The sequence below is a fragment of the Populus euphratica genome, unplaced genomic scaffold, assembly GCF_000495115.2.
Source record: "Populus euphratica unplaced genomic scaffold, PopEup_1.0 scaffold73.1, whole genome shotgun sequence".
In the NCBI taxonomy this organism is placed as follows: domain Eukaryota; kingdom Viridiplantae; phylum Streptophyta; class Magnoliopsida; order Malpighiales; family Salicaceae; genus Populus; species Populus euphratica.
Window position 1 is genome coordinate 155034 of NW_011499895.1, and position 11013 is coordinate 166046.

Genomic DNA, 11013 nt, shown 5'->3' on the forward strand with positions numbered 1-11013 from the left:
ATTTAAAAAACACGGTGGAAAACACAGCTTCAGCTGCATAACAAATAGAACATTGTAAGACAGATTCATCCCCTTCCCATTAACGCAAGCAATTATCGAATGTCCACTTTTCCATCCTCCAAGAGTCCAAGAGGACATTTGAACGTTATCCATGAAGAATTTTATAACAAATAAATAATAATAATAATACTCCAAAGGCATCAGAAAAGCAATAATTACAGCAAGACTCCTCCATGGACGTTTTCTTCAACGTGAGCCTATTCCCTTCTCCAACTCCATAGCCAAGCATACTTATTTTTTGAGAGGCGATGTTATTATTTAAAAATTATATTATTTTCTTGATTTGTACCTTTTGTAGAAATGTCCTAGCCATGGTGCGCGAGGTTAACTGCAGGGTTGGTATATTTTTTTTAAAAAAAACTAATATTCAGATACTATAAACATGCTTGTTTTAAAAAATTATAATTTAAGTTATAGACTTAATTAGCTTGAATAAGTTTGTTTTATTTTAATTAAATGATAGAAAATAAATAATTATAGAAAATAAATCCTTTTTAAAAGAAAAAAGTAATCCCAATAATCCAAAAAAAAAATATTATTTTCAAAATGGGGACAAATAATGTAGTTCAATTCACAATATATTAAAAATTAAAAAAATAAAGTGGGGTAAAAAAACTTTAAAAATCAATCCAAATTAATATAACAAACCTATAACTAAAGTAATTAGAGTTGAGACCTAGAATATCCCACCAAATCTATGGTCCAATCATGCGATTAGAATAACTTGATAAAAATAAAATACATAAAATTATAGAGCCTATTTTAAAAACAATATTAACTTATGTTAATTTTTTAAACTTATGATCAGGGTTATTAAATCTAAAATATTCTATCTGAAAAAACCATGATATTCAATCTCAATCAATCAAATATTTAAGGATAAAATTGAAAAACAAAATCAATTATACAAAAGGATTAAAAAAAATAGCAATTAAAAGATTGAGAATTAAAATTAAAATATAAAATAAATTTTATATTTAATTAAAAGATAAAATTAAAAAAAGAATTAATTTAGCAAAAGGACCCAAAAAATCAAAAGAATGAGGATAAAGATTAACATAAAAATAAAAATATTTTTTTTATTGAATTGTGAAATTGAAAAAAAAATAACCTAAAAAAAGAAAAAAAGAAAAAATTGATGTCCAAATCGGTAAAAGTAATATAACATAAATTTGGATTAAAGGATAAAATGAAAAACAAAATTTTTTTTTATAAAAGAACCAAGAAAAAAATTAAAAATTAAAATAATGAGGATCAAATTGAAACAAATAATATCATAAACTTGGATTGAATGATGAAATTGAAAACCAACAAAACATTTACAAAAGGCCCAAGGAAAAAATAAATACAAATAAAACTTTTATAAAAGGACCAAGAAAAAAAATTAAAAATCAAAATAATGAGAAACAAATTAAAAATAATACCATAAACTTGGATTGAATGATGAAATTAAAAACCAATAAAATTTTTACAAAAAGCCCAAGGAAAAACAATAATAATCAAAATAATAAGAACTAAATTGAAAAAAATAATATTTTTCAAACTAGAATTGATGGATGAAATTAAAACAAATATAACCTTTATATAAAGATTAAAAAATTAAAAATCAAAAGAATAAGAATTAAAATTGAAATATCAAAACAAAAAGGATCAACATCTAATTTTCCAGGGAGGAGAGAAAAAAATCCACAAAAAACAAACAATTTAATTTTCACCAACATGTGCCGCACCATATAAAAAAGGATAAAATATAGTATTTAACAAAATAGCACAAATATATTTTTTACCATGTGTGTTGCACATACTATAAACTTTTTTAATGAAATTAATAAATAAACCTCGTTAAAAGATCATATTCCTATGATAACCCTTGTAATAATAAAAAATAAAAATAATAAAAATTAAAGTTAAAAAGATAAAAAAAAAGCTCATGAATGCGTATTTAATTTTTTTTTTATTCTAAGATTAAACTTGTTATTTTGATATATTTAAAAAAATAAAAAGACTTCATTTTCCTTGTTTGTTAGTTTTATAAATTTTGATTTGAAAGATAATGAAACCATTTTATTGCTTAAAATAATAAAAATATATATTATTTTTTTAATAACTAATATCACATATAAAAAATTTTAATACACCAAAACCAAGACATTTGTTGTTTTGAAAAAAGACAAAAATATTATTATATAATTTGAGTTAACAACATAAATCTATATGCATGCATGTTATAAATATGTATGCATGCATGTTATTAAATATCAAAGTTTCTATATGTATCCATTGAGAACACTCATTAGAATTATACAATGCTTATAACCAATTACTATGTTTCTTTTTTAGAATTAATTATGAATATTGTCTCATAAAATAATATTTATTTTAGGTCTTATTTGTTTATTGAAAAATATTTTTTTAAAAAAATTTATTTTTTTAAAAATAAATTCCTATAAAATAAATTATTTTTAAATGTTTCGTAGTGTCATGGTAAATAAGTTGAAAAATAATTTTTAGTATTTAATTATGTTATGAAAAATGAGCTGAAAAATAGATTATTAATATTTTTTTTTCAAGTTTATTAAAATAATGAGGAACAAATCTTACAAATTAAAAAGTTGAATGAAAATAAAATTGAAAAAAATATAATTTCATAAATTATCTCTCAATAAAATAAATAATAATTAAAATAATAGAAATAAAATCTAAAAAATTAAAAAATTAAAAGATGATGATATTAAAATAATAATAATAATTACAATTTCATAAATTATTTCAAATAAAATAAGTATCAATCAAAAGGACAAGGATCAAATTTGATAAATAAAAAATTTCAATTAAGAAATGATAAAAAAATAACAATTATAAAAATAAGGACTAAAGTTAATATAAAAATCAAATTAAATAAAATTTTAAGGGATAAAATTAAAAAAAAAAGAATTCAAACAAAATATATATCAATCAAAAGTTTGAGAATCAAATTTGATATAAACAGCAAATAATATGATATTTCTAAATTTTTTATAATTTTTAAAAAGTATTTTTTATCTAAAATAAAAGGAAAATACTTTCTTGAAAAATAAATCAAATTTTTCTTTGATTAAAAAATATTTTTTGTTAATCAATTTTTCTAATGCAAAAAAATATGAAAAGTTATTTCTAATAAATCACTTTCCAGACAAATAAACACCTCTTAAATAAATTCTGTACTTAATACAATTAATTTTTATTTTTATTTTTTAATATAATTAAATAATAAATAAAGTCTAATAAATATTTTTTTTATTAATATGGGTGTCCGAATCAACTTATATGCACCCCAATTAAATCTATAGGCATTAAAATTAATGATTATATAAGTTTTTAGTATCTATAAAATTTATAGAATTTAAATTTAATAATTTTTTTAAAAAAATTTAAAATTTAACTAATTAAATTATATCTTGATAAATATATTTAACGATAAATGTTTTAAAAGCATTCATTAGATGTTTCCATAAATTAAATATTTGGTTGACACAAAGAGAGAAACAATATATAGAAGCAAAGGTAGCAGGGAAAAAATAATTCAAAAAATAATATCCAATCTTTGTTGTCAATTCTTCCCCCGTTCATATAGATTTCCGACACGTGGGAGTTACAATAAACACATGTTCATCAACACACTAATTCCCCTCTGTCACCTTTCCCACGTGTAAGCTCCATAAACGCATTCTTCTCAAACAACTCCCAGATCAACTGACACGTGTTTTCTCAACCCAAAACCGTCATCATTTTAAGGAATCAACGGACCCCACACTTTATCCACTAACTCTTACGTGTCGGCTATCACGTGCATATTAAATCCACTCTAAAATCCCAAACAGCCCTCGCGCTTAGCATGACCATCTCTGATCACACGTTCACACCCCTCTAACGGAAGCCCGTTCTCGTAATTTCACCATCCAAGTACCTGCCACGCGGGTTCTCTCACATGCTGCCGTCAAAAACACCGTTAAAAACTCTGTTCTCTTCTCTTCGCTCATGATCATTTCTTCGATATTTCCTGCGCCTAATCTTAAAAAAAGGAAAAGGAAGAAAGGAAGAAGAAAATAAATCATTTTTATCTTTAATTTTTAGATTTTCAGGGAAGATTTGTTGTTGATGGGTTCAGGGAAACTGAAGGGACAACGTGGAACGACGTCGAGTTCGTCGTCTTCGCTGGATAAAAGGGGAGCAGTGAAGCTAGAGATCGTTGAGGATCCATTAGAGGAAGAATATGGACCTCTTCATAAGCGATCCAAGGCTTCACAAACTATTCAACAGGTAATCTTAAAAAAAAAAAATAAACATATTATTGTTTTTTCTTTTTGGTTCCTGAGAAAATCAAGAAAACATGGGAAAATAGATTCTTCACTTAATTTTATTTTATCGGTAAAGGTAGAAAGATGGGGACTTAAGGATTATGGGATTTTTAGTACATAGGTTTTTAAGATTTTGGGATTATGGGATTTCTTTGTTTGATTTGGGTTTTAATTATGGTGTTAGTGTTGATTTTGCATGTTTTTATTTGTAAAGGGATTGTGCTTTTTTTGTAATTGGGTTTGTTGGTAATTTGATTAGTGGGGTGCGGGTGCTAATGCAATTCCTATTCCCGCCGGGCAATATAATCCGTTAGATGAGCCTAGTCCGCTTGGACTGCAGTTGAGGAAGAGCCCATCATTGTTGGATTTGATTCAAATGAGGCTCACTCAAGGGAATGCTTCTGTACTCGGAACACAAGAGACCGAAAATTCGAACTTGGGTTTTAAGAAGGAGAGTAAGACTGCCGCTGCTTCCAGCTCCATTGACAAGCTTAAGGCTTCAAATTTTCCTGCCTCCATTCTAAGGATTGGGAGCTGGGAGGTAACGAATGATTTCGTGTTTTCGGTATGTATTATTGTTGTGGTGGTGATTTTAATACGTGGGTTGCTGAGGGTTTGTGTTTTGGTTTTTTTTGGCAGTATAAGTCGAGATATGAAGGTGATTTGGTGGCGAAGTGTTACTTTGCGAAGCATAAGCTGGTCTGGGAAGTTCTTGAAGGTGGTCTTAAGAGCAAGATTGAAATCCAGTGGTCTGATATCATGGCTCTGAAGGCAAACTGTCCCGATAATGGACCGGGGACATTGAATGTTGTGGTAATGTATTGACTTTTAATGTCTTTTTTTGAAGCTAACAGTGGGTGTTTGTATGACTATGGATGTGCTAATTTGGTCCCTTTTTTTTTTGCTGTATGATGCAGCTAGCCAGGCAGCCCCTTTTCTTCAGGGAGACTAATCCACAGCCCCGAAAACATACCTTGTGGCAGGCAACGGCAGATTTTACTGATGGACAGGCTAGCATACACAAGTAAGATATTTGTACCATATTGCTTTATTTTGCACTCATCTGCTTGTATTTAATATTTTGATTGCCACTCTTCAACTGGTAGGTGTTTTCTGCATGAATTTGTTGTGATTTTTCTTTTTTCCAATTTTATGAGTTTTTTTTTTTTTATGTATTTTGAAAGTGGCAATCTTCTGGATTGCACTTTTAGAAAGTCACACTGTGTACATTGATTGGGCAGAAAATTGTTATCTGTGTGTTCACATCATATTTCATGCCTACTCAAGCCGCATAACTGTAGTTAACAAGTCATATATTGTGCTAAAATTTTCTCAATGCATCTATTGTAAATAATATAATCATGAAGGACACTTATTTTGAGATTTTTCTTGCTAAGATGCCACCATTTCTTTAGTCACGAGGGAATGATACTCAAATTTTTGTTAATATGGTTTTGCAGGCAACATTTTCTACAATGTCCACAAGGGCTGTTAAATAAACATTTTGAAAAGCTCATCCAGTGCGACATGCGTTTGAACTTCTTAAGTCAACAGCCAGAGATAAATCTGAATTCACCATATTTTGAACATAGACCGCCTGTTTTTGAGGATCTGGATGATTCTAAAGGTCAAGATTTTAATCAAGTGGAGTCAGCTAAGGTATGTGTTGTTTCTGGCTTCTATCATCTAGCATCACCATCTGCAGCTCAATCATCTTCCTTAGAGATTGATAAAGGGGATCCTTCTGCTTCGACATCAGACCATATGTCCCGAGAAGCTCCTTCTCCCAGCTCAGGTAACATGATGTCTTGAATTTGCTTCCAACATGTTTTAAAAATGATGTCATTTATGGTAATTTTCATACAAGTGATTTATAAAGTGTCTGGCCATATCCTAGTTGTAGTGCTGCAATGGCCCATAACCCAGTGCTAGTGTTGCCAAAGTAGCATTCTGCAATGAACTTGCACATAAGATTCAGAGATTTGGAGTTTTTTCATGATCTGCTCTTAGGAGTCAAAAACCTCAGTGTTTGATGTCACAGGATTCAGAGGTTGGAGTTTTTGCATGATCTCTTGAGAGTCAAAAACCTCAGTGCTTGATGTTTTGTCTCCAGTTATTATCGAGTCCAGCACATCACTTCCAATCCCTATGTCTATTGTTGTTACTATCAATGTTTTTCTTCCTATTGCAGCTAGGATTCTAGCATTTTTTTTCCCTGTGGTTTGAGTGTTGCTGAAAGTGTGAATGGTTTGGGATCTGTTTCTATAGCTTATGAGTTGGGTGCATATCTACGTCCTAATCTAAATTATCACTGATTGATCTTCTTGTACTAGTGATGGACACTCGTGCAATTGAAGGGAGTGGAATTTGTGAAGCTGTTGATTCCAAAGCACCAAGCAACTGGGATCAGATTAAAGTGCCAGGCTTGCGCCATTCTATGTCAATGACTGATCTTATGAACCACATTGAGAACTGTATTTCAGAACAGATGACCTCAGGAAATCAACTCTTTTCTGCTAATAAATCAGAATGTCGGGACATATTAGAGGACATAGCTCAGTGCCTTCTTAGCGACACCCAACAAACAACCTCCTCTGATGAGAAAAGGATCATGGCAAGGGTCAATTCTCTCTGTTGCCTTTTGCAGAAGGACCCTGCTTCCACACAGAACTTGCAGGTTAATGGGGAAAGTTTCTTTGAGGAGTCTAACAATGGGAAGGGGCTTCAGCTAAACTGCACCAATGAGTCGCTGCATGAGAATAAATTTAGAGGTGATATCAGAGGGTCTGAAGGTAGCAGTATCAAGGATGTTTGTGGCAGCAAGCAGGCACCAGGAATGTCGAGGAAAGACTCATTTGGGGACCTGCTACTCCATCTCCCTCGAATTGCATCTCTTTCAAAGTTCTTATTCAACATTTCTGAAGAAGATGTTGACAGTCAAGATTTGTAGATAATTATGTTTGGTTTGATAATCGGTGCTAGATAGTCAATCTCTGTCTCTCTTGTGAACGTAGATTTGTTGGTTGTTTAATATTATCTTAAGGGTCCAAGCGGATGCTTCCATTAGTTTGAACCTTGGGAAAGCACTGGGATTCCGAAAATTGGTTTGATGAAGGATCCCGATGAATGTCCCATGTACAAATCTTTTAAGCTGTTGTAGCCTCACTGTTCATCATTCATTTCCCATAAATTACATTATGATTTTTATTTCTATGCAATGAGGTCCGTCATTTCCCCCCTCTTTCTGCCGTAATTGCAAATTTTAGCGTTAAGACTAGAGAGTAAGGGTAAGCTGGGTACAAAATTCGATATGGTAAGGGTAGCTTACGGTTTTGGGTTTTGCTGTATGGCTGTGAAACTGAAACCCTAGGCTAGTGGGTTTGGTAAATAAAACTTGATAATTCCGTAAATGGTAATTACATCGATCGGGTATAACGCTGTTGGGTCTGGTGTTTTTGTTGTTATATTTCCCGACAAATTAACCAAGGTTCAAGCCAAACAACAAATTGCATTCTCTCAGCCAGCAAATTGTGCTCTCCCACACTCCGATGCTCCACAAAGCATCATTTAACTATTTTATTTTGAATAGAGAAGAATTCTACTGAAGAAAACGAATGTTGTACAGGGAACAGGGGATGTTAAGAGACAAGAAAAATCATATTTGTTCAGAGCCGAGCTTTCTAATTCCATTGTGTGTTCGGTATGTAACAAAGCATGTTGCGGAACACAATGAATCCAAGAGAATTGTACCTGATTTTCTTTGAAGCGTTCTTCAAACAAATACACCAATCACTGCTATGTGCACCTCTAGGGAGCCCGTTATTGTGCGCCAGCATACATTTTCCGTTGCATAAAGTCTCACCAACGGATGGACAGCTGCATGTACTTCCCTGCTCCGACCACTTTCTAATTGTATTCCACATTTTGCCTTCATTTCCTTACAATGGTGGTTTAATGATATATACACTAGAAAGGTTTTTTAAAGAACAGATGTGGAGGAGGCTCATTGTAAGCTGTCACATACAAAGCATGAAGGATCTCTCAATTGATCTTCAGGTATTGCTTGCTGCAAGCACATGGCATGGAATGCATGACCACATGGAAGAACAGCAACATCTGGTAATTTATCAGACTCCAACTCCTCATCAGTTGGTAATGGCGAATGAGCTAGATCATTCTCGCATAAAAAACAATTATGTCCAAGTTTAACAAAACCTGCAATATGAAGACGATATCCTTTAATTAGATGCTTGTTCCAAGTAATTGGATGACCAGATATATTGGAAGAAAAACTCAAGTTATAAAACAAAAATAAGCAAAATCTTCTATTTGGAAAATGCTCTGCATTGAAAGCTCAAAGAAGAAGAAGAATCTTCGATTCAGGACAAGGTCACAAGTGTGGATATAGCAGATTTTAGCGGAGAATATTTCCAAAACAAGATGCGAAGAAATTAGATCTTTCGGACATACCATCCCACTTTGTAGAATGTTCAGGAGAGAAGCTTCTTGTTTTGGCGTGGGATGAACTCGTTTTTGAAGACAATGTAGAAGATGTCTTTTTCTTCACCTGGAAAACTTTTGAAGATGTTTTACCTGAATCCTGTGAAGATGCTATCTTTCCCTTTACCTGCCATACTTGCTTGGGAATTGCAGGTAATTGGTTTCCGCTCTTCTTAACAGCTTGTGCAGAACATTTTCTCTTCTGAACAGGCTGATCCCTGTGAGCCCGATCAGACAAACTTAATTTAGTGGGAAAATGAGATGGACCTTCTGAAGGTTCTTTCTTTTCCTTTTCCTGCTCGGGAGTCGGGGTTATTTTTTTCCCACTCTTTTTAACAGCTTGTATTTGGTTTCTACTCTTCTTAACAGCTCCTGCAGAACATTTTCCCTTCTGAGTGGGCTGACCCCTATCAACTTGATCGGATGAACTCATGTTTGGAGACAAATTAGATGGTTCTTTTGAAGTTTCTTTCTTTTCCTTTACTTTCCAAGCACTTGAAGATGGTTTAGAAGAATACTTTAGAGGTACTATCTTAGCCTTCACCCCCAAATCCTGTCCTGAAGTTGGAGGTAATTTATCTCCACTTTTCTTGACAGGTCGCATTGGATTCCCATTATCATTAGCAGCTTTTGCAGAGTGTCTGCTGTTCTGAGTTAGCTGACGAGGTTGAGCAAGACCTGATTTACCTGCAAAATCCGCAATCAAGAATGCTTATTTAGAAATGAAAATTCCATAAATAGATTTTTACACTACTAGAAAGCTTCAACCTCGTATATTTACAAGAAATGTTAAGGACATGGTACCACAAGAAAGATTCAGCCAAAAGAATTATCATTTTCTAATTAGTTAAAGTTAGAATCTTCACGAATAAGAGGTAACCAGTACTGATGACTAGCTATGCAAAGATTAGAATTATCATTTTCTAATCAGTTAAAGTTAGAATCTTCACGAATAAGAGGTAACCAGTACTGATGACTAGCTATGCAAAGATTACCATACACTTCAGGGTCGAACTGTACAATACCTGATCGAACTTTTAGGCCGTTGCTTCTTTTAGCCTCAGCAGCAACATAATCGGAGGTTGATACAGTTTGGGAGGTCCCAACTGCCTTGATATTTTCATTCTGTAGTCCATGTTCATCTGGGGTTCTTGCTTCAGTTGCATTTTCTGAACTTATCCTATACAATTTTCCCTGATTTTCAACTGGAAAAGTAGAGTCTCTTCGACAAGAAAGTTTCGATGCAGTTCCACGGATTTCAGAACATTTTCGTGAATCCCTATTCACATATCTAGCTTTTGTACCACCATTTACTCCTAACAATAACCCAGTTGGCTCACGGTCACAATTCAAGTTGGCTGTGCAGGTCCTGACATCACGAGTAATGTTCATTGCAGAAAAAGAATCCTGTGTTGACATTCATAAATTCAACATTAATCACTCAAACACTCTGCTTTCCAAAACTAAAACCTAACATGGCATGCATGAAAAATTATGAATTGCAAATAACAGCAATGAAATATCATTCCCTAACAAGATTCAAATCTGATTATATGATGTTACAAAGGCTAAAAACAAACAGGTAGGTAACAATGTTGTCTGATTGGCTACAACCAATCACATAATGAACTTATAGGTTATCAATATCCGTATCATCTATACAGATTTTTCTTGGAATTCTGCACAAATTTGGAGTCTTAAAACACTAAAGACTACCTAGAAATTCTGCAGAAGTAATATTGTCCTAAGATATTGCACCACAACATCTCTTCTGATTCTTGAAAAAAGAAACCCAATTTCTTTAAATTAAAAATTCTTGAAAATCCGAAAGACCCGTTAAAAATACAAGAAAACAGAAGGGTTTCACAAAGAACAAAGAAAAATACCTGTTACAAAAATCCTGAGGACTAGGTAATTTTGATGATGGAAAGAATTTTGCCAAGTAAATTTCTTGAAACAGAAAATTAAAGGGTTCTCTTTTCTATTGTCGAAAGAAATTTACAGAGCAAGATGAAGAAGAATTAAAGCATGGAGCAGGCAGGCAGGCCACTTTAATTTCTTGTAATTTATTAGTTTTGTGATTTTGTGTTCTTTGAACAGACCTCAATACGGAGAA

The 11013-nt window shown here is 32.3% G+C and overlaps 2 protein-coding genes across 2 annotated transcripts; one reads left to right on the forward strand and one right to left on the reverse strand.

Annotated features, from left to right (window-relative positions):
* The first annotated feature begins 4043 nt into the window (after positions 1-4043).
* On the forward strand, positions 4044-7610 carry LOC105131880 (uncharacterized). Its single transcript, XM_011035063.1, has 6 exons — positions 4044-4359; positions 4657-4938; positions 5037-5210; positions 5315-5421; positions 5858-6192; positions 6731-7610. Exons 1-6 carry the CDS (start codon positions 4198-4200, stop codon positions 7345-7347), a joined length of 1677 nt encoding a protein of 558 aa, XP_011033365.1. The 5' UTR covers positions 4044-4197; the 3' UTR covers positions 7348-7610.
* Positions 7611-7958: 348 nt separating this feature from the next.
* Positions 7959-11013, reverse strand: LOC105131881 (zinc ion binding protein). Its single transcript, XM_011035064.1, has 4 exons — positions 10784-11013; positions 9923-10304; positions 8868-9584; positions 7959-8612 (listed from the first exon to the last, which is right to left on the reverse strand). Exons 2-4 carry the CDS (start codon positions 10287-10289, stop codon positions 8401-8403), a joined length of 1296 nt encoding a protein of 431 aa, XP_011033366.1. The 5' UTR covers positions 10290-10304; positions 10784-11013; the 3' UTR covers positions 7959-8400.